At 42.5% G+C, this 24,286-nt stretch overlaps 1 protein-coding gene across 6 annotated transcripts in view; it reads left to right on the forward strand.

Annotated features, from left to right (window-relative positions):
- The window catches only part of LOC118400171 (calcium-dependent secretion activator 1), a 194,112-nt gene that overhangs the window by 106,900 nt on the left and 62,926 nt on the right, over positions 1-24,286 (forward strand). For all 6 annotated transcript variants that reach the window (XM_052473369.1, XM_052473367.1, XM_052473368.1 and 3 more), the window contains exons 7-13: positions 5,753-5,864; positions 6,076-6,215; positions 8,213-8,279; positions 13,304-13,412; positions 15,315-15,527; positions 23,489-23,625; positions 23,734-23,921. In XM_052473369.1, coding sequence (XP_052329329.1) covers positions 5,753-5,864; positions 6,076-6,215; positions 8,213-8,279; positions 13,304-13,412; positions 15,315-15,527; positions 23,489-23,625; positions 23,734-23,921 — 966 coding nt within the window. The remainder of the gene's footprint in view (positions 1-5,752; positions 5,865-6,075; positions 6,216-8,212; positions 8,280-13,303; positions 13,413-15,314; positions 15,528-23,488; positions 23,626-23,733; positions 23,922-24,286) is intronic.

Here is a 24,286-nt window from a genome sequence, read left to right on the forward strand (position 1 = left end):
TAAGTATCTATATTGCCATCTACTGCACTTGGTGAGTTGTTAGCATTTTGTTTAGCCAAAATATTCACATTTGTATCTGGATCAGAATGATCCAGATTATGTAATCCTCTTTGTTGCTAACCAGGATCATATCAATCTGGCTGTTTTTGAGATGGTTTTTCAGAAAATAATCAGATACTATCATTCTGATCCCGATACCACAATATCAAGATTATTTTTTTTGCTTTGAACAGGCCTACACCTTGCCATCTACTAGACAGATTGTGGTACTACTTATACACGCTCATAAGCAAACAAATAAAGTAAACTACTTGAATAAAGGTAACTTTATAAAAAATATAGCTTGCATATCAGTTAGAATTGTAATGAACACAATGGGAGACATAGAGCTGGTTTCAAGCGCAGGGCGCAGCAGGTGTTTATTATTAAAGGACCACAGGAGGAGGCAGGTAGCTGGGTCCAGGGGCAGGCAGAAGGTCATACACAGGGTGTTCAAAAAGGCAACAGTACAGGCAGGGAAGAGGCAAGTAACGTCATTCGGGAGATCAGGCTGGTAACAGGAAAACCGATAGGCTAAGGTATATGCAGGGAATAGGCAAAAGGCATCATTAGTGAGGCAGGCAAAAACTATCATATCACAGGAGGATTACATTACTGGAAAACCAGCGCTCCGAGTAGAAGTGCGTCACAAACAATACCTCACAATGATGGGAAACAAAGAACTAAACTAAATAGTGTGTGATAATGACATACAGGTGTCTGAACAGGTGGTCAGAATTCAGATGATTAGGATCTGGATAGTGAGCTGTGTTCAGGGGATCTATGTGTTTGAGAGTGTGAGCTGGATAGTGAGCTGTGTTCAGGGGATCTATGTGTTTGAGAGTGTGAGCTGGATAGTGAGCTGTGTTCAGGGGATCTATGTGTTTGAGAGTGTGAGCTGGAGAGTGAGCTGCGTTCAGGGGATCTATGTGTTTGAGAGTGTGAGCTGGAGAGTGAGGTGCATTCAGGGGATCTACGTGTGTGAGAGTGAGTTGAAAGCAGACGTTACAAGAAATAAGTAGAAACATTTGTTTGACACTTCTCAATATAACTTCTTACCACACACGTACTGCAGTCAATTTAACTTATTTAATCTTTGATTTTCAGATCTAACAAAGTTTTTTTAAACTTTCTCACCTTAGTTACATTGAAATGTTGTGGTTGTAATGCCTTTCTAAATCTACCCTTCCACTGGGGTCAAGAAAAAGCTCAATACAATCCTGATTAAAGGTCAGATTGGATTACTTAATCCTTATCCCTATTCGGAGGATCAGAATCTGTTTTCAGTTTTGAAAAACCCAGTGCTATCATTTAATCCTATCCGATTGCCGAAATCCAATAAGACAACTTTTGAAAAACTGGGCCTAGGGCATATACTTTATACAGGAAATAAACTGGGCCCAGAGCATATACTTTATACAGGAAATAAACTGGTCCCAGGGCATATACATTATACAGGAAATAAACTGGGCCCAGGGCATATACTTTATACAGGAAATAAACTGGGCCCAGGGCATATACTTTCTACAGGAAATAAACTGGGCCCAGGGCATATACTTTATACAGGAAATAAACTGGGCCCAGGGCATATACTTTATACAGGAAATAAACTGGGCCCAGGGCATATACTTTATACAGGAAATAAACTGGGCCCAGGGCATATACTTTCTACAGGAAATAAACTGGGCCCAGGGCATATACTTTATACAGGAAATAAACTGGGCCCAGGGCATATACTTTATACAGGAAATATGTAGAAGAATTTTAAAAAAAATGACAGATATCATTGAGAAGAGACCTTTGTTTCCCTTTTCCCCGGTATGTATTTAACCAGTTGCTGCACCTGACTTGTCGCGCCTCTTACGAACAACAGATGTGTCTTCTCCTAATGAATTTGTACAGCACTGATGAAGGCATTTGTTTATCACTTTGCACTAACATCTTTTCTTATTCTTTTGAGCATGGATGAAATGATGTGGGCTTCCTTGGTTTTTCCTTTTCATGGTTTGAGTGAAAGTACCTACATTTTTCTGCAAGCTCTTAGACTGCCATCTACAGGTGGTATGTAAAAACAGAATTACCAGGCTTTGGACAGCTACTTTGCTTAAAACACATATTTACAGACATTTAATTGTCTGTAAATGTATGCTGTTAAATACTACACAATTAAAACCATCTGAAGAATATTCAATTTATTCTGTTTAAATCCATGCAATAGTACGCTTCTCTGTAATTCATTATAATAAATTATATTTTCCCTCTCAATTGGTGTCAATATTGCAGTCGGCTCTCTGCCAGTGCAATCTGCTCTGACAAGACAAACAGAGGAAAAACCCCAGGGAAATAAATTGCAGTCTTTTCTCCATGACTCATACATAGGCTAGTACCACCAGAGTGTTGTTGACTTGGAACGTGTGCATGTGTGACAGGCCGTTCTGTGGTGAGTCAACTGGTGAGCCCTTACACACTACTCCACACACTACTCAATAGTGGGAGAGCCCAATGTATTACACATGACTCACAGGGCTCATGATTCAGAGGCATTGTAACACTGTGTCACAAAGTGTTCCCTGCCAAGGCTCCAGTACAGTGGCTACTGGGCTGGAGGGATATGTGTCATGTTGATGGAAAGCAGCAATTCAACAGATGCTGGTCATATGTGGAGCTGCTTTCAGGTCGTTGGTGGGGTCGGTCATGGAAACTGTGTTTCATTTAGAGCAGGTCATTTTATATCATACAAAATGATTGAAATTACGTACAGTTTAAGTGCAGAGAGAGGGCGATGGAGGGGGTGAAAGAGTGAGATGGACAGACTAATCTTCATTCTGCCGTATCAGTGTTCCCCCACCGCAGGCAGAGAGAACTGTAAGTGAGCATGCTTAGTATTTTGAATGTGAAGCCAGTCCTGGCTATATTAACTCATGAGTGGCCACAAGTAGCCAAGACCTCTCTCTATTTCATGCTTATGTCGCACTGCCCACTGGCTCACATGCTTCTAGAATTTAACAAAGAGAATAGTGAGAAAAGAGTCTTCCCATAGGACGAGCTTGAAACTTGGATCTGATTTGGCTTGGTCTGTGTACTCCTCTGTGGCTGTTTCTGGCAGGCCTGTGTTTGCTATTCTTTATAAGCTGCATTTCACAGTGTGTGCATGGAGCTGTCAGAGCTACAGAGAACATCCCAACTAGATTACCTTCAAACAACTCGTCAGGAAACAGCCATCTTCTAACCATAGTCAAGTCTGTTACCACAGGTGTGTGTGTGTGTGTGTGTGTGTGTGGTTAGATGGAATGGATTATGACTATCTGGACACTAACTCTAAATGCTTGTGAACCATCCAGAGTCTTAGGCTGCCTATCCTTGGTCATATAAGTATATACAGTATCTATATGGGATCCAATTTTGTGCTCCCCGTTTCTAGCATATCTCGACCAACAACAACCCTGTGGCACAATGCATTTGAGTCCTATTATCAACTGTTTTCACGGCATTCTATAGTAGCATCTCCTTTTAAACACCCTCAATCTCCTGCTTCAGTTGGGTGAGCCAGAGATGTCACTTACTGTACACAGTATACCACTTACACACTTATATTATTGTATAGTAGTTAAACCTTACAAATGAATACTCAATACTGTCACATCTGGGAAATGCTTCATGGATGGTAGCTGCTGTGTGTTGTGAGAGCAAAATTGCAAGTTTATGTTATACTGTAATCACATCAAACGGTTGTTTTATGCAACAGAATAAGGGTTGTTAGAACACTCATCTGTGTGTGTTCTACTGAGGATGGGCCTCTGGGAGATTTAACACTGACAGAAGATTTACGATGTCTTTGGGTGATAAACCTAAAGAGACCGCATTCCAGAGCATGAGTTAATGTTTCTGTTCTATACGGTACCAGGGAGAGATGACTCCGGGACCAGACCCTGGTCTCTACACAATGAGAACAGTTTTTACAGCAGATACTGTTTGCTGTGAATTATAAGGATCTTTCATACAAATCTTAACATCTCTAGGGTATGTGGGTTAGGCCAACATCCAGTGTGATTGCAGAGCACCAAATTCAAATACAGAAATACTCATTATAAAAATTCAGAAAAGATACAATGTATATACTGTATTCTAGTCTATGCTCATCCTATATAACTACTGCTGTACACCTTTTCTATTCATATTTAGTCTATACACACCATAATAAGTATTTTGCTACACCACAATAACAAATGCAAAATATGTGTACGCAACCAATAATATTTGTGACAGACCACCTTGATTCGGTCTTATGTAGCAACATTTTAAATAGTGTTTTTTACATTGGATAAAAGCAGAGAAACAGAGCTACAAAATGCCATATCATACACTGCATTTGAGAAACAATGGGAAAGTAATTCTGCTTTGAAAGTTGATAATCTTGTTACCTCACTTTTGAGAAAATGGCCTCTGAATGTTCGCTAGCTAGCTAGCTAAACAATGGACCATAATCCCAACTCATGATGTTACAACCCTGCATGAATCTGCAGGTAGCTAACCAATCGAGTCCAATGTTAGCTAGCTAACATTAAGCTATAACTAGCCAAGCAAATGGCTCTGAGATACGAATAATACGATCATACACGTAACGTTAGCTAGCGAGCCAGCCAGCTAACATTAGCTAGCTAGTTAACAGTACACTTTAACTTGAAGTCAAAATTAGAAACATGTAATATCTGAAAATGTAGCTAGCTAGACTATCTTACCTGTGGTTTGGAATCAGAGTAGATAGCCAGAGTGAATTACCAATTATGTCTATCAACAGTTGTCTATCAACAGACATTCTATTGAAATTGATACTTGCATAGCGGAGTCTATTGTTAAGACATGTAGCTAGCTAGCTAAACAATGAATCATAATCCTAACCAACCAGGTTCAATGTTAGCTAGCTAACATTAGACTATAACTAGTAATGCAAATGGCTCTGAGATACGAATAATAAGATCATAGTTAGTTAGTGAGCCAGCCAGATAACGTTAGCTAGCTAACAGTACACTTTAACTTGAAATAAAACCACTTTCTGTAGCTAGACTATCTTACCCGTCCGTATACATCATGGATGGACGCTTCTCCTGTCATGGATGCTATGGTTGCCCTTAGTTTGAAGATGTAATCCAGAGACAGGTGTTTTCTCCATGTCCTTAGCTATCACACATTAATTCCACTGATTTCAAAACTCGGTCATCCAGAAAGTGGAGAACAACACTTGTAGTTTTACTATGCAATACATTTTTTTTTAAAGACAGGATAAAACAGGAGTACCTACACATACTGACCAGCTCAAATAGACAGAAGCGTACTATATGGCAGACCAATCCAAACTCATCTTTCGACATGTCCAGCCCACTCATTATATCAGCCAATCATGGCTAACAGGAAGGTTGCTCACTTTTTCTGTGGCTAAACCAACTAGCTTCGTAATTTAGCAATTGTATTAGTATTTACAGATGGCATACAAGTGTGTTATTAAGGCACATAAAAGTTCACATGTTCGAGAAGGCATTTCATGCCAAAAAAAACACATTTTGATTTTTTTTAAAAGTTTACGTTGAAATGGCTCTCCTGTTAAGTAGGGACCTTCGACATGCGCCTAGTTTCCTGAAATGGTTCATATTTGATGTGAAACAATGTCATGTCACTCTTTAACCCGTCTCACCCTATGGTCTTCTGTGTGTTTCAGCTGGGGGACTCAGGGGGACTTCACCACCACACACCCCCTGCCTGCTGTCAAGGTGAAGTTGTTCACTGAGAGCACAGGAGTCCTGGCCCTGGAGGACAAAGAGCTTGGCAGGGTAAGAGCCTACAGAACTGGAGCCCGACATAGGCACAGTTAGCAACGAACTTGCTTGTCAGATTTTAAAATGGTTGTCATTGATGTGAATAGGGGGTAAACATTGTTACGATCTATTACATACATTATACATATACATTGATACAACCTTACATGGCTGTGTGTTTTATGTAGGACTTGACTGTAATAGATATGTGTCTTTGTGCTTCCAGGTGGTACTCCATCCGACCCCTAACAGTCCCAAACAGTCCGAACTACACAAGATGTCCGTGTCCAAAGGCTGCCCTGACAGTGACCTGAAGATCAAACTGGCCATCCGCATGGACAAGCCACAAAACATGAAGCACTGTGGGTAAGCTACGCTGCGCTGAAACTCTAGATCAAATCATATCTTTCTCAGATGCAGTGATATGCTGCCATCTAGTGGGCCGACCATTAGTGCATATCACACACTTCCAGACGGCCGATCGACTGTGACCAAAGCAGGCAACCTTTATCTTGAACCTTAAACATTAAATCTATTATCTTCAACATACATTGAACATTACTATGTAATGTGACATCTGACATTCTTAATTTCCTCAAATATTGTTGTACTGCATTTATCAAGCTTCCATAATGTTTGCTAAAGAACAAAAAGAAGTCTTCTCCTGTATTTCACCGCTTTGTTGGTGCCATTGTGCACATAGCCTCACACTAATATGTAAGACATGACCATGTTAAAGAGCACATTGAATAAGAGTAAGAATTCTGACTGTCATGAATGGATATCAAGTAAAAGGTATTGACATTCTCCTCTCCCCAGATCAAATAGAAAATAATGATTGTGATTAAGTCAGTGGGGTGATGATAGGTACCCTAGTGGTTAGAGTGTGGGGCCAGTAACTGAAAGGTTGTTGGATCAAATCCCTGAGCTGACAAGGTAAAATCTGTCGTTCTGCTCCTGAACAAGGCTGTTAACCCACTGTTCCCCAGTAGGCCGTCATTGAAAATAAGAATTTGTTCTTAACTGACTTGCCTAGTTTAATTTTTTTTAAATATTTAAAAATAATAAAGGCTATTGATGTAAGTGATGTGACAGCACCAACTCAGAGACATAAGGAAACGTTACCATCACACTTCTTCCTTCTTCCCTCCTCCGGTCTCCTCCACTGTGTGTGTGTGTGTCCTGCTCTATGGGGGAAGTTTAGTGTCTGGGCTTTAAGGAGCGCCGCCTGTCCCTCTTGTTCACTCTCCTCCTTATGCTTCCTGTACAGGGCCTGCGAGGTCTGATGTGATGCTGGGGTGGGTCTGCAGTAGCCTGTGTTGGGGTCTTATGCTTACTGTAAAGGGCCTGCGAGGTCTGATGTGATGCTGGGGTGGCTCTGCAGTAGCCTGTGTTGGGGTCTTATGCTTCCTGTAAAGGGCCTGCGAGGTCTGATGTGATGCTGGGGTGGCTCTGCAGTAGTCTGTGTTGGGGTCTTATGCTTCCTGTACCTGCCTCTGCCTGTACCAGCCTCAGCCCCCTTTCCTGCTGCTCCTTTGGCACTAGTTTATTCAGAGAGAGAAGCCCTGATGTCCCTAAACTAACCAGGGGGATACACAGGCAGAGGCATGCAAGCCAGGGTACCTCTAGCCCGGCCAGGGGGAGGAGCGGCCAGAGGCAGTCAGAGCTGGTGTCCTCACCCTCAGATGTTCATTTCTTCTTCATGCTTTGATCTCTTCACAACACAAGATACACAGCAACACAACACTCATTCTGCACTCCCACAGACTCAAGACTGATAGAAGTTTTTTTTAAACTATGTTTAAAAAATGTATGCACTCACCACTTACTGTACGTCACTCTGGATAAGAATGTCTGCTAAATGACTACAATGTAAATCTAATGATAGCACTCAACAAACCAGAGTACAGTCTTCATACCCACATGTAGGGATGTCCACTGGCTCATACTGGAGCTGGAGTTCTGGATGTCACTCCCATCCCCGAACCATGTTCTGCTCTGAATGAAGTTCATATCAGAAAGCAGTTTAACCTTTCACAAACAGAAAATGGGTCGTTCTGGCTCTAAAACCTTTTCACTGTAAAAGGTAGCAGTAACAACGTTTTACCACAAGAGGTCAGCAGAGACCTTGTACTGTAACACATGCATCTCTGCTATTGTTCGCCAATTGCCATTCATTCAAGGTGTTGTGTATATTGCTCATTATAACGTAAAAGGAAAAATGTATATGCTTTTTCAGCATGCCACCTCTTTATGAAATAATGATGCAACACAAGGTTTAATATTGTAAAGCAGCCTCTGCAGAAAGGCCACCCACCATAGACCACACAACGTATTACTAAACCATTGCTTTGTTTACTTAGGTACCTATGGGCTATTGGTAAAAATGTGTGGAAGAGATGGAAGAAGAGATTCTTTGTCTTGGTGCAGGTAAGAACAAAAGACCACTAAAGAACCATGGTCAGCACTAATCCAATAAGTAAGATGTTATGTTTTTGATCTGTCATGCTTTGGTACGTGTCTTCCTCTAGTTGACTGGGATGCTGAAGGTCTAAGCCAGTTCTTGTCAGGAGCTTTTGTAGCTCTAGCAGCCATTTTCTGTCTGGCCTCATTTGGAGAAGCACGCTTTCTCCTCTGTGTTTGGGAGGATATGTCTCAGAGCGAGGAGTTGACAGGCGATTGACAAACCAGAGTATACGCTGGCTGGCCTAGCACTCGCAGCTACAAGAGCCCAAGGAATGTGCGTCTCGCTCGCTCCCAGCTGTACATACTGTGTGTGTGTGTGTGTGTGTGTGTGTGTGTGTGTGTGTGTGTGTGTGTGTGTGTGTGTGTGTGCGTGCGTGCGTGCGTGCGTGCGTGCGTGCGTGCGTGCGTCATGTGCAAGTCTGTTTCTTAGAGAGACCAATAGCTTTTATGTTTGTGTATAATTTCATTTGTAAATCTTTTACTTTTTCTTGTCTCTTCTGTTTTGGTTATGTTAAGTCGCGTGTAAGTATTCAAGACATCCAATACTCTATTGGTGTTATGATGGACTCAAATGTATTGTTCTTCAGAATTGGCAAAATTATTATATTTTCAAAGTGAAGGGCAAATACTTTTAGTCTGCTTTACCATCAATATAGTATGTTCCCTTTGTTGCTTGGTGTTGCCTGAAAATACGAAATTCAGCAGTGGAGTAGTGCAAACTGTACATGTTGATTCATAGCCTATGAAAAGACAACAGTGTGCAACTTCAGCTGGTTGAGGAGATATGTTCAATAGAAATGTTTGTGATTCATCAACAGCACTCTGTGATGTTCAAACCCTCCTTCTCTGAAATAACAAAACGCAAACTCACATCCGTTATATGCTAAATGTGGCACACACACACACACACACTTTCTGAATTTAATTTGACTGACATTTGCCATGATACTCATAAATAGCACAGTTTACACTGGGGGGTATTTATTTCAGTGTCAGAGGATTTGTTTCCTGTTGAATTATTCATGAGTTGTTAATTACATGGAGTGAGTAGATCATTTACAGTGCTAGGTGATGGACGCTGGCACCACCCATGGCAGCGACACACCAACAACACGTAAGGTACACGTAAACAGAATTCTACAGGTGTAAAGCTGTCATTACACACCCTGTAAACACGTTACGTGTGTCAGAGAAAACAAGAGTCAGGGGTTGAACATCCCATGAGATGGCTATCGTGACGGCTCATGCCATGTAACCCTCTCACTATGCCTGTGTGATAAAGTAAGTCCCCTTTCTCCGTTCATACCCAGCGAAAGGGGGACGCGTCGGTATCAAAGGCATCGACCTCAGCTGAACCGAGTCCCATCACGAGAGGCGAAAATACCACTCTAAACCTGTGAAACTGTTTTTTGTCTTAATTGAGTCGAGGGATCACAATTAAGCAGCTTGCTCCCCAAACCAAGCTCTCGCCAGCCCCCTCCTACCCCCACCCCGCTCAGATAGAGTTCATCCTGCCTGTAGTGGTATCTGGCTAGTTGAATGCCCTGACAGGTCACTGCTCAACAGAACAGATTGGAGCCATAAACCACATGTTTATGATGCAAAGTGAAGTGTAATTATTCAGCAGTCTGGAGGCTGTCCTCGAAGACAGCCAGAAGCAGCCACTCTCTCACTCTGCACCCTACCACACTATCCTTCTTTTTCTCTCCCCCTTCTCTCACTCACTGCTTTCTATTTTCTTCTGTGTTCACTCACTATCTTTGTTCTCTCTCTCTCTCTCTCTCTCTCTCTCTCTCTCTCTCTCTCTCTCTCTCTCTCTCTCTCTCTCTCTGCTGATATGTGCTGGCTTTGGAGTGAAGTCTTAAGCATTTCCGTATGACAACTGGGGGGGGTCTATCATGTTCAAGAGTTTCCTCAGTGATATACTGGCAAACAACCACATTGATCTCTGTTCCCCGGCCCCACCCCATCACACAATCCAATTTATAGACTCAACCAGTGGTGGAAAAAGTATGCAATTGTCATACTTGAGTAAAAGTAAAGACACCTTAATTAATAGAAAATAAATCAGTAAAGGTGAACGTCACCCAGTAACATCCTACTTGAGTAAAAGTGTAAAAGTATTTGGTTATAAATATACATCATTCTAAAAAGTAAATGTAATTGCTAAAATATACTTATGTGTAACGGCGTTCTTCGTTTGTTGAAAGAGAGTCGGACCGAAATGCAGCGTGGTGGTTACTCATGTATTTAATGAATGAATCGCGGTACATTAAATAACTGATACAAATACAAAAGAACAAAACGGAACGTGAAACCTAATTACAGCCTATCTGGTGAAACTACACAGAGACAGGAACAATCACCCACAAAATACACAGTGAACCCCGGCTACCTAAATACGGTTCCCAATCAGAGACAACGAGAATCACCTGACTCTGATTGAGAACCGCCTCAGGCAGCCAACCCTATGCAACACCCCTACTCAGCCGCAATCTCAATAACTACAAATCCCCAATACAAAATACCACAAAATAAACCCATGTCACACCATGGCCTGACCAAATATATAACGAAACACAAAACACTATGACCAAGGCGTGACATTATGTAGCAAAAGCAAAGGTGAAAGTATAAATAATTTAAAATTCCTTATTAAGCAAGCCATGTTTGTTTTTTTAACGGATTGCCAGGGACACGCTCCAACACTCAGACATAATTTACAAACGAAGCATGTGTTCAGTGAGTCTGCCTGTCACGTTCGTTGAATGGAGGAGACCAAGGCACAGCGTGATTTGAATACATTCTTCTTTTTAATGAAACAAAGAACACTAAAACAAACTTTACAAAACGACAAAACAAACATGAAGTTATATATAAACAAGTGTATACACAGGCAACTAGCCATAGACAATAACCCACAAAATACCCAAGGAATATGGCTGCCTAAATATGGTTCCCAATCAGAGACAACGATAAACAGCTGCCTCTAATTGAGAAGCAATCTAGGCAACCGTAGACATACATAACACCTAGACTAGTTAACACCCGTAGACATACAAAACCCCTAGACAGGAGCAAAAACACATACATCACCCATGTCACACCCTGACCTAACCAAAATAATAAAGAAAACAAAGAATACTAAGGTCATGCGTGACACCGCCAGATCAGAGGCAGTAGGGATAACCAGGGATGCTATCTTGATAGGGGTGTGAATTAGACCATATTCCAGTCCTGCTCAGCATTCAAAATGTACTTTTGGGTGTCAGGGAAAATGTATGGAGTAAAAAGTACATAATTTTCTTAAGGAATGTAATGAAGTAAAAGTAAAAGTTGTCATAAATATAAATAGTAAAGTAATGTACAAAAAAACTACTCAAGTAGTACTTGAATGTATTTTTACTTTAGTACCTTACACCACCGCTCTCAACAATAACAAGGTTATTTAAAAGAGCAAAGCATGTAGGGTAATCAGGGAGCAAAGTCATTTAGAATCCTTTAACCATCAGTTTGACAGCAGGTCAGCCAGCCTTAAGGCCCATACAGTCCTGCTCTGTCTCTGTCTGTGTGTTTGTCTCGCCTGGCCCTGACAGGTCCAAACTTTAGCAGGCAGAGGGATGTGAGGCTGAAGTGGGTTGAGAGAGAGGCAGGCGAGGGAGTCGGAAGGAGATGGGGAGTTCTGATGTGCCCCAGGGACGTCCCGAAGGCAGGGGGGCACCGTGGACCTGGGTAGTGGCACCGGCGGCCCAGCAAGTTCCACCGGGGGCCTCATCAGAGCCCTGACAGTGAATCTCTGTTGTCACACAGAGGCAGGCTGCAGCCAGTGAGAGCTGCCACTTGCAGCAGAGGTGACAATAGCGTGGTATTGGCTGAGATCCTTGGGTTGCCTTGGCATGACTGGCACCTAGCAGTCGGGCTCCTATCTCTTGTGACAGGGTGTCACTACCGCACTCGTCTGTCCTCGCTGAGTGACAGAGTCAGGGCCACAACCCCGCCCTGGCAACGGCGCCGGCAACAGCACCCTGACTGCCCACCCTCGCTCTCTGACCCTCTCCCACCTCTCTCTCTCTCTCTCTCTCTCTGTCTCTCTCTCTCTCTCTCTCTCTCTCTGTGTCTGTCCTTGTCAGTAGCAGAATAAGCCTGCTTATCACTGTATCAGTGCGGGATAGATACACACTCAACCACACACATACTCTCCCTCATCAACATAAGTTACTTTTACCAGCCCCCCTCCCCTGGTTCGACCACTTCATTCATCTAATTATAATGTGATTATCCCAGTATACTCACACACACTCACACACACATTACTGACTAGAGGTTCAAGAGTGGGCAACACAGCTGTCATTTCCATTCTCTCACTATTGCATGCACACACACAAACACACACACACACACACACACACACACACACACACACACACACACACACACACACACACAACACACACACACACACACACACACACACACACACACACACACACACACACACACACACACACACACACACACACACACACACACACACACACACAGATCAGATTGTTTTCCCATATGCCTATCTTGACCAGCATCTGGTCACCATCTATGCCTGGTGATTGGCTCATTAACCCTTGTGTGACCGTCTCTGCCGGTTGATTATCACAAACAAGGTGTCCAAGGCCTGGGTTAGGGAACATGACGTTATATTTGAGGTCAAGGTTACAGTGGTAAGTAGAACTGATAAGATGAATGCTTTCTTTCAGTCTGTTATTTACTTGGTATACTAAAATGGTAGTTACATAGTAATTACTAGGCAGTTTACCAATGTTATGTCATTTTCGTCTAAGTCCCAGTACCCGTATCAATAATAATAATAATAATAAATAATATATCAATATGCGTTACCTTGAGAAATACCAGGTAAATAGCAGCTGGAATAGCACCATGAGATAAAGTGTACAGTAAATAATTAGCCCTCTGTTCCTTCCTCTGTGATGCAGGTGAGCCAGTACACCTTTGCCATGTGCAGCTACAGAGAGAAGAAGGCAGAGCCTGTGGAGCTGCTTCAACTGGACGGCTACACTGTAGACTACACCGACCCTCAGCCAGGTACAGTAATATACCACACACACACCGACCCTCAGCCAGGTACAGTAATACACCACACACTCAACGACCCTCAACCAAGTACAGTAACACACCACACACACACACCAACCTTCAGCCCGGTACAGAAACACACCACACACACAGACACACACCGACCTTCAGCCAGGTACGGTAAATCACCACACACACAAACCCTCAGCCAGGTACAGTAACACACCACACACACACACCAACCCTAGGCCAGGTAGAGTAACACACCACACACATACTGAGCCACAGCCAGGTACAGTAACACACCACACACACACACACCGACCCTCAGCCAGGTGCAGTAACACACCACACACACACACACCGACCCTCGGCCAGGTACAGTAACACACCACACACACACACCGACCCTCGGCAAGGTACAGTAACACACCACACACGCACACCAACCCTCTGCCAGGTACAGTAATACACTACACACACACACACACACACACCGACCCTCAGCCAGGTACAGTAACACACCACACACACACACCGACCCTCAACCAGGTACAGTAATACACCACACACGCACACCAACCCTCTACCAGGTACAGTAATACACCACACACACACACCAACCCTCAGCCAGGTACAGTAACACACCAGACACACACACACACCATCCCTCAGCCAGGTAGAGTAATACACCACACACACACACCGACCCTCAGCCAGGTACAGTAACACACCACACACACCGACCCTCAGCCAGGTACAGTAACACACCACACACACACCGACCCTCAGCCAGGTACAGTAACATACTACACACACACCGACCCTCAGCCAGGTACAGTAACACACCACACACACACCGACCCTCAGCCAGGTACAGTAATACACCACTTGTATTACTTGCTTCCATTCAGCCAAGCAACAAGCATTAGTGAGGTCGGCACTGATGTTGGGTGATTAGGCCTAGCTCGCTGTCGGCTTTCCAATTCATCCCAAAGGTATTTGATGGGGTGGAGGTCAGGGCTCTGTGCAGGCCAGAAAAGTTCTTCCACACCGATCTCAACAAACCATTTCTGAATGGATCTTGCTTTGTGAACTGGGGCATTGTCATGCTGAAACATGAAAGGGCCTTCCCCAAATTGTTGCCACAAAGTTGGAAGCACAGGATCGTCTCTAGAATGTCATGGAATGCTGTAGCATTAAAATATCCCTTCACTGGAACCAAGGGGCCTAGCCCGAAGCATGAAAAACAGCCCCAGACCATTATTCCTCCAGCACTATGTATTGGGGAAGGTAGCGTTCTTCTGGCATCTCCCAAACCCAGATTCGTCCATCGTACTGCCAGATGGTGAAGCGTAATTCATCACTCCAGGGAATGCGTTTCCACCTTTGCATTGCGAATGGTAATCTTAGGCTTGTGTGCGGCTACTTGGCTATGGAAACCCATTTCATGAAGTTCCCGACGAACAGTTCTTGTGTTGACGTTGCTTCCAGAGGCAGTTTGGAACTCGGTAGTGAGTGTTGCAACCGAGGACAGCACTCTGTGGGCTTGTGTGGCTTACCACTTCATGGCTGAGCCATTGTTGCTCCTAGATGTTTCCACTTCACATTAACAGCACTTACAGTTGACCGGGGCAGCTCAAGCAGGGCAAACATTTTACGAACTGACAACGGTGCCACGTTGAAAGTCACTGAGCTCTTCAGTAAGGCCATTGTTTGTCTATGGAGATTGCATGGCCGTGTGCTTGATCTATACATCTGTCAGCAATGGGTGTGGCTGAAATAGCCGGATCCACTAATTTTACGGGGTGTCCACATACTTTTGTATATATGTGCTGGTATCTACCTGTAGCACTAGCCCTACAAACACTAACACTAACACTAACACTGCTAACTGTAATAATTCCTTAGGTCTTGACGGTGGGAGGACCTTCTTCAATGCAGTAAAGGAAGGTGACACTGTGATCTTTGCCAGTGATGACGAGCAGGACCGCATCCTGTGGGTCCAGGCTATGTACCGGGCCACCGGTCAGTCCCACAAGCCAATCCCCCCCACCCAGGTCCAGAAACTCAACAACAGAGCAGGCTCCGCACCTCAGCTAGACGCACCCATCTCCCAGTTCTGTAAGTGCCACCCATGTTGTGCCCACGAGGCCCACAACACTGGGTACTGTTTCAGCTACAGTACCCAGGAAACGACCGCCCAATGTGCAATTATGTTATGTCTAATCAAATTCAATATCTATCAAGATACGGATTTTATTGGACTCCTTTTTGAGGTAACCTCTTTTGTTGTATTTATTTCTCTCCACACAAGTGTGTATTTTAAAATGGACAATACGCACTGTTATGGTATATATTTATTCTATAGGAATGTGTGTGTAACAGTGTATATTATGTAACCCCAAGCAACTACAGCGAAGTTTCTACATCCATCTGGAGAAGAAAGAACGCCTCTCCTCACCTCTCCTTTCATTTTGTTTCATTAATCTCTCTACTATCGTCACTAATCATGTCTTTTGTTTTCATCAACGCTGTGTCTCTCTCTCCTATTCCATATCACATTATCTCTCACTCTCTATCTGTATCTATTCATTTCACCTTATGTCAATATTCATCTCTTTAGTTTAGCCCTTCCTCTTCCCCTGTGTCCTATTATGCCAGTTGTTTAACAGTGTTATGAGCTATTTCCCCCACTTTCTCTCACTCTCACTCTCACACTCGTGCTTTTTGTGTGTCCCTGGTCGAGCCCAGCTGCTGTAGGTCAGGTCTCTGTGTCTGCTCTGTGTCTTTATGTCTCTCTGGTTTGTTCCTTCTTACCCTGCTATCTATCTCGTAGCTGGATTTAAGGGTAAGTGCTTCCCTGTTGCTGGCACCGCTCAGATAATCCACACTGATTATCTGACCAAAGCAATGTGATCTCCTCCCTCTCTTCCTCTTCTGTTGTTCATTCTCTCCCTCTTTTCAAATATTTATATTTTCTCTGTCTTAGACCACTTTAGAAAACTTTCGTTTTGATTTGTTTTGATTCTCTTTAGGTTTAAAATACTCACTTCCATCCTGACAAGACTAAGATGCATGTCACTCTGATTTTGTTTGCTTTACTTTGGTTAAACTGCATATTTGCCTTCTCTCGCTCTCAGCAACTGTATTGAACATGAAATCCCTTCTTAGCAAAACAGACCTTTTTCTAAACCCCAGGACTTATAACATACCAAGATGGTATCTCTTAAAAAATAATTGATTTAAAAAAGGCAGAAACAGTTTTAATGATCATAATTGTAATAAAGGGTTAAGGCGGAGACAGGGCTAAAACCCACAACATAAAACTAATGATTTGTTGATTGTCATGTTCCATAAATTGCAGTAGAACTGAGGACGTATGTTAATTCAGTGAAATGGTTGTTTTTGACAACTACTGGAGGCCTTTGTCTCTCAGCAGCTGATTACTACCATGTTAAAAGTGCCATGACATGAATTAAACAGTGTGGTGTCTGCACAATTATTCCAGGAAGCAATCAGTGAAATGTTGCTAAATAACGACATGCTAGTTCACACTTGCAACTCTACAAATGCCTTCTCTTCTGAAAAAAAACAAGGTAAAAAAAACACTTACTGTATGTTTTTTTGGGTTTAAAATAAGATCATTAAAATATATTATAGGTAGGATAAATAATCTTGTCTTTTTATTCCAGACCAATGTCATTTGGCTACACACTTCATACACATTATATAGTTTGATGTGCTTCTTCCAAATTGCAGAAAAGTCAAAATCCAATGCATGTAAGTCTGCTAAATGTCTGCTCAATTGTATTTATATACAGTGCCTTCAGAAAATATTCACACCACTTTTTCCAAATGTTGTTCTGTGAGCCTACATTTTAAATTGGTTAAATTTAGATTTTTTTTTCACTGACCTACACACAATGCCCTATAATGTTGAAATTGAAATGAAATTATGTTTTTCAAACTTTTTACAATTAAATTCAATTGAAAATACCATTAGTCAATGTGTTCAACCCCTTTGTTATGGCAAGCCTAAGTAAATTCAGGGGTAAAAAAAAGTGCTTAACAAGTCACATAAAAAGGTGCATGCATTCACTCTGTGTGCAATAATAGGGTTTTAACATGTTTTTTTATGATTGCCTCTGTGTTCCACACATACAATTATCTGTAAGGTCCCTCAGTCGAGCAGAGAGATTGTCCAATGCCTCACAAAGAAGGGCCCTATTGGTATATGGGTAAAACAAATAGCAGACATTCAATTGTTATTAATTACACTTTGGATGGTGTATCAATACACCCAGTCACTACAAAGATATAGGTGTCCTTCCTAACTCAGTTGACGGAGAGAAAAGAAACCTCTCAGAGATTTCACCTTGTGGCCAATGGTAACTTTAAAACAGTTACAGAGTTTAATGGCAGTGATAGGAAATACCTGAGGATGGATTAACTACATTGTATTTACTCCACAATACTAACCTAATTGACAGAGTAAAAATGAAAAGATCCAAAACATGCATCCTGTTTGTAACAAGGTACTAAAGTAATACTTTAAAAAATGTGTCAAAGCAATAAACTTTTTGTCCTGAATACAAAGTGTTATTTTTGGGCAAATCCAATATAACACATTACTGAGTACCACTCTCCATATTTTCAAGCATAGTGGTGGCTGCATCATGTTATGTGTATTAACCTCTTGAAGTTAGGGGGCACTATTTTTATGTTTAATAACGTTCCCAAAGTAAACGGCCTATTTCTCAGGACCAGATGCTAGAATATGCATATAATTGACAGATTAGGATAGAAAACACTCTAAAGTTTCCAAAACTTTAGAGTGTTTGTGAGTTTGTCTGTGAGTTAAACAGAACTGATATTGCAGGCTAAAACCTGAGGAAAATCCCATCAGGAAGTGCCCCTGTTTTTGAAACCTCTCTGTTGTTATGCATCCCTATTGCCCATTTAAAGGGATATCAACCAGATTCCTTTTTCTATGGCTTCCCTAAGGTGTCAACAGCCTTTAGACATAGTTTCAGGGTTTTATTTTGAAGAATGAGCGTGAACGACCACATTGCGTAAGTGGATAGGTAGGGGCTCTCAGAGTGAGTTGTGTGCAAAAGAGAAAGGCGGCCATTGTTACTCCCGGTCCTAGTGAAAAGCCAACTGTCCCTGTTGATATATTATCGAATAGATATTTGAAAAACACCCTGAGGATTGATTATAAAAAACCCTTTGACATTTTTCTGTGGACATTATGGATATAATTTGGAATTTTTGTCTGCGTTGTCGTGACCGCTCTTTCCGGTGGATTCCTGGCTATAACGCACCAAAGTAACGGAGGTATTTGGATATAAAAAATATCTTTATGGAACAAAAGGAACATTTGTTGTCTAACTGGGAGTCTCATGAGTGAAAACATCCGAAGATCATCAAAGGTAAACGATTAATTTGATTGCTTTTCTGATTTTCGTGACCAAGTTACCTGATGCTAAGTGTACTTATTGTTTTGTCGAGCGATCGATACACTTACACAAATGCTTGTATTGCTTTCGCTGTAAAGCATCATTTCAAAATCTGAGACGAAAGGTGGATTAACAAAAGGCAAAGCTGTGTTTTGCAATATTGCACTTGTGATTTCATGAATATGAATATTTTCTAGTAATATTATTTGACTGTGGCGCTATGCTATTCAGCGTTGCTGATGACAATTATACCGGATCCGGGATGGGTGGTTCAGAGTGGGGACTGGGGAGTTTTTCAGGATAAAAAAATAAATGGAATGTAGCAAAGCACAGGCAAAATCCTAAAAGAAAGTTGCTTACCAAGAAGACAGTGAGTGTTCCTGAGTGGCCGAGTTACAGTTTTGACTTAACACTACTTAGAAATATATGGCAAGACCTGAAAATAGGTGTCTAGCAATGATCAACAACACATTTGACAGAGCTTGAAGAATTTTGTAAAGAATAGTGGGCAAATGTTTCCCAATCCAGGTGTGGAAAGGTTTTAGAGACTTAACCAGAAAGACTCACAGCTGTAATCACTGCCAAAGGTGCTTCTACAAAGTATTGACTCAGGGGTGTGAATAATTATAAATTAGATATTACATTTTCAAAACAATTTCCCAGATTTCTACAAATATGTTGTCACTTTTTCATTATGGGGTATTGTGTGTGGATTGGTGCAATTTGTAAAAAAATATTTGGGGGTATGAATACTTTCTGAAGGCACTGTATATATTTATTATATATTTGAATCAATTGTTATTTCCAGTGGAATATCCATGTTTTACTGAAGATTGCTCAATTCCTGCCTTTAACTCTTTATTCTTCTTGCTGCTAAATGAGAGCTGGCAAATATGTACCTGGAGTATTCTGAATGCTAACATGTAGCAAGTGAAGATGTCATGCCATTCCTTTTACCATATGCTGCTGCAGTCTTCTCCACTCCTTAGAGACGGACCTGAAATGAACACTTCTACCACTTTTGCAATGTACATATCCGTTTACCTTTTCTTTCTTTATAGATGCCTGACAAGAACATTTACCAGGGTGATGTTCTCACATTTTTTGCTTAAAACTGAGTCTGTTTTCTGTTCCCTCTTGTTGAAAGACTGAGACAGATCCTGGTATTGTTGGGTATATAGAGATTTGCCTCAGGAATGAATTTATCCTCTCCTTTAACACACTAATATTGGTATGCTCTCAGTGCTCTATGAATCATACAGTGCATGGGCATATAAAGTATTGTCAACTTACAAATGTGTTAAAAGCATGAAACTGTATACAAAATCTAAATGAGCATAATAAGATCTTCCACAATTGCTGTTCAATGAATTCAAACGTTTAGGGTGGAGAGACTGATCGAGAAAGTGAGAACCACAGTGTCAGCTCATGTCTTTAGCTCCATGACACCCCTAAATCTGACCCGGCTATCATCATGTACCCCTCACTCTGCCGTCAGAGAGGGCTGGGCTGTGGATGTTCTGGGGAGAGAGGGAATGAGCAGGGAGGTGGTGCTGGTGGTCAATTATTATTTTATTTTTTTGTGCTAAATAGCCCAAATGTTCAGTGTAGGGATCTATAAATCAGTAGCATCCATCAATCATTGTGATGTCAGTCCTTCCCCTGCCTAGACAGACGGGGGTGACTAGTGTCATTGTCTGTTACTGTCCAGTGCTCCCATGTCCACTCCACCGCTGGAATGTCAAATAGACATGACAGGCCACCAGTCACAGAGGAGAGGGACACATAGTCACCTTTTTGGATTTGGGAGTTGGGGATCATAAGCATCATAGCAGCACAGGCTTTGTTCCCTGGGTGGTTGACAGCTGGCCTGGCGCCACATTGGGTTTCACTCAACAGTGAAGTCGAGGTCGATGGAAGAAAATAAAAGTGATTTTATTATTATATTCTCTCAGCTTTGATGGTAGTTTGGTATTTTTTTTTTTTTTGTCTATAGTCAAAGTAATTTATTGTTCATGATTGTATATTTGTGTGTCACTTTCTGCTTTCGTGTGATTTGGAATTTATGAAAAACATCCAAAACATTTGACACTTTTTTATGTCAGTGTGTCTGGACACATTTTACTATAACATTGTTTGTGTATATCCACATTGCAGCGAAAACTCATTTGTATCGATATCTCAACTGTTGTTAATGCTCCATAAGTGGTGTTGTCTCTATATTGACATGTAAAGCCTCGTCTCGGGAGGGACAGCTGCATAGGCTATTTATCCAGACCGCTGCTTAGAATAGCTGTGACCTGCGGATCTGAGGCATTCAGAGCAGTCCCTGAGCCCTGGCTGAAGCAGTCCATTAGAATACAACTAGAGGGAGATGGACAGCGCATGAATTATCGTTCAGCCTTCCCATTCCAGACAGACCCTGATGTAATTTCTAAGCCCACTCCCTGAGAAGGAAAGTGAAAATGTGTTGTCAAATTTATTTAGTCCTTTCGCTGGACAAGGGGGGTAATTAGGGAGACCCTAGGGGGGGGATGTGCTGACGGGCTGAGCAGTAAAGGGGAGGGAGTGGAAGTAAAAGGGAAGGGTGGGAGGGGAAAGGAGATGGGTCTAGCTGGTGCAGCTCATTCGATCATGTGAGGATGCTATCAGAAAGGTTGCTATCAGAGACTTTAGACTATATATACTGAACAAAAATGTACATTTAAAAGATTTTACTGAGAACTTTTACCTTAGAACTTCTGGTCTTTATCATCAGCAAAACTTCACTATCCTCCTGGATCTTCCCCTGCCATTCATATACAGATGTGATTTTGGGGACGATGTTGACACAAGCAGCCAGCTTCTTCTCAACGATCCCTCTGGACAGATCTTTGGCCAAATCCGTCAATTGAAATAAATTCATTAATCCCTAATCTATGGATTTCACATGACTGGGAATACAAATGCATCTGTTGCCTCATACAGCGTGACACATCTCCTTTGCATAGAGTTGATCAGGCTGTTGATTGTGGTCTGTGGAATGTTGTCCCACGCCTCTTCAATGGCTGTGGGAAGTTGCTGGATATTGGCGGGAACTGGAACATGCTGTTGTGCACGTCGATCCAGAGCATCCCAAACATGCTCAATGGGAGACATGTCGGGTGAGTATGCAGGCCATGGAAGAACTGTGACATGGGGCTGTGCATTATCATGCTGTAACATGAGGTGGTGATGGTGGTGGATGAATGGCACGACAATGGGCCGTCACGGTATCACTGAGCATTAAAATTGCCATTGATAAAATGCTATTTTGTTCGTTGTCCGTAGCTTATGCCTGCCCATGCCATAACCCCACCGCCATCATGGGGCACTCTGTTCACATCGTTGTCATCAGCAACGCCATACATGTGGTCTACGGTTGTGAGGCCGGTTGGAAGTACTGCCAAATTCTCTAAAATGACGTTGGAGGTGGCTTATGGTAGATACATTAACATTACATTCTCTGGCAACAGCTCTGGTGGACATTCCTGCAGTCAGCATGCCAATTGCACACTCCCTCAAAACTTGAGACATCTGTGGGATTGTGTTGTGTGACAAAACTGCACATTTTAGAGTGGCCTTTTATTGTCCCCAGCACAAATCAAATCACATTTATTTGTCACATACACATGGTTAACAGATGTTAATGCGAGTGTAGCGAAATGCTTGTGCTTCTAATGTTGTTTGTCATGCTGTTTAATCAGCTTCTTCATAAGCCACACCTGTCAGGCGGATGGATTACTTGGCAAAGTATAAATGCTCACTAACAGGGATGTAAACAAATTTGTGCCCAAAATTTGAGAGAAATACGAATTTTTCACACATGTAAAATTTCAGGGAACTTTTGATTTCAGCTGATGAAACATGGGCCCAACTGCATGTTGAGTTTATATTTTTGTTTGGTGTATATGCTCAGGTCGACTGTTCACATGTGGGGGGACCTGAGATTTCAACAGTCATACACTGTTGTGTAGGTAGAAAGACCCCACATAAAATAACTTTGAAATGTATCAAGAGAGAACTGGACCAACATTGTAATAATGAGACACAGACAGAACAGAATCAGTCATGCATGACCACAGGAATGACCCTTCTGCATTGGTTATGCTGCAACTCACATCCAATCCTCCTGACCCTCCCTCTAGCCCAGAGCCCTTTCCACCTGCTAGTTGACTATGAACCCCACACTGATCCTCTCCATTGACCAAACCACCCACCCCCAGATGAAGCGTACTGTACGAGAGCCCTATTCAATGTAAACCGTTGACCTGGTGTGCAGGCTCAGAACAAATTTAACATTTTTTTCTGCCCGGTGAGAGGGTGTCCGTATAGTTTCACCCATACGCCATTGATTACTCATTAGATGAGCCCCAACCCACAATCTTCCAGTGCAAGAAAAATGTATACCATATGTGTGTCTCATCCCGTAAACCTTCTTAGCAGTTTTGCTAGAATAGGGCCCTCACACTGTGCGAGTGATGCTCTCTTACCCTCTCACTCCGATAGCCATTCCCATCCTCTGCTGTGTCTAACTCCTGTGGATCCTGTCTCTCCCTTCATGTGTGCTGGCTCTCTCTCTCTCTCCGGGGTGGACGGACATAGACGCGGACCGGGCGCAGAAACATGGCATGGATGAGTTCATCTCAGCCAACCCCTGCAGCTTTGACCACTCCTCTCTGTTTGAAATGGTGCAGCGCCTCACCCTGGACCACAGACTCAATGACTCCTACTCCTGTTTGGTGAGGAAAGGGTTACCAGTCCAGTGGTTCCCTCATTCTTTTACATTGTGATCCTGCATTCTATCAATTTTGATCTATTCTAACCTCCCTTGTTTGTCTATTTTGTAGGGTTGGTTCAGTCCAGGCCAGGTGTTTGTCATGGATGAGTACTGTGCTCGTAATGGTGTGCGGGGGTGTCACAGACACCTGTGTTACCTGGGTGACCTGCTGGAGAGAGCAGAGAACGGGGCTATGATTGACCCCACCCTGCTGCACTACAGCTTTGCCTTCTGTGCCTCACACGTCCATGGCAACAGGTAAAGAGAACTGACTTACAGCCCCCCCTTCTACGCCCCCCCCCCTCCCTCTCTCTGTGTCTCTCTGTCTCTCTCTGTGTCTGTCTGTCTGTCTCTGTCTCTCTCACTCTCTCTGTCTATCTCTGTCTCTGTGTGTTTAACAGGAACAAATGTTAAGCATATGAAAGTAAACCCAATCCTCCTCACTCAGAGAACCCACTCTATCACCAACCTTCTTTATCGAATCAATCTCATTCGTGGAAGACAGTAACAGAATGTAAATTCCACCCTACATCCTGTCTCCTAGATCTGCATACAATGTTCTGTACTGGTATACTTCACCAAGCCACCTCATACTGTGTTGTTGGGTTTCTTGCCTCAGTCAA

The sequence above is a fragment of the Oncorhynchus keta genome, chromosome 21 (genome assembly GCF_023373465.1).
Source record: "Oncorhynchus keta strain PuntledgeMale-10-30-2019 chromosome 21, Oket_V2, whole genome shotgun sequence".
NCBI lineage: Eukaryota > Metazoa > Chordata > Actinopteri > Salmoniformes > Salmonidae > Oncorhynchus > Oncorhynchus keta.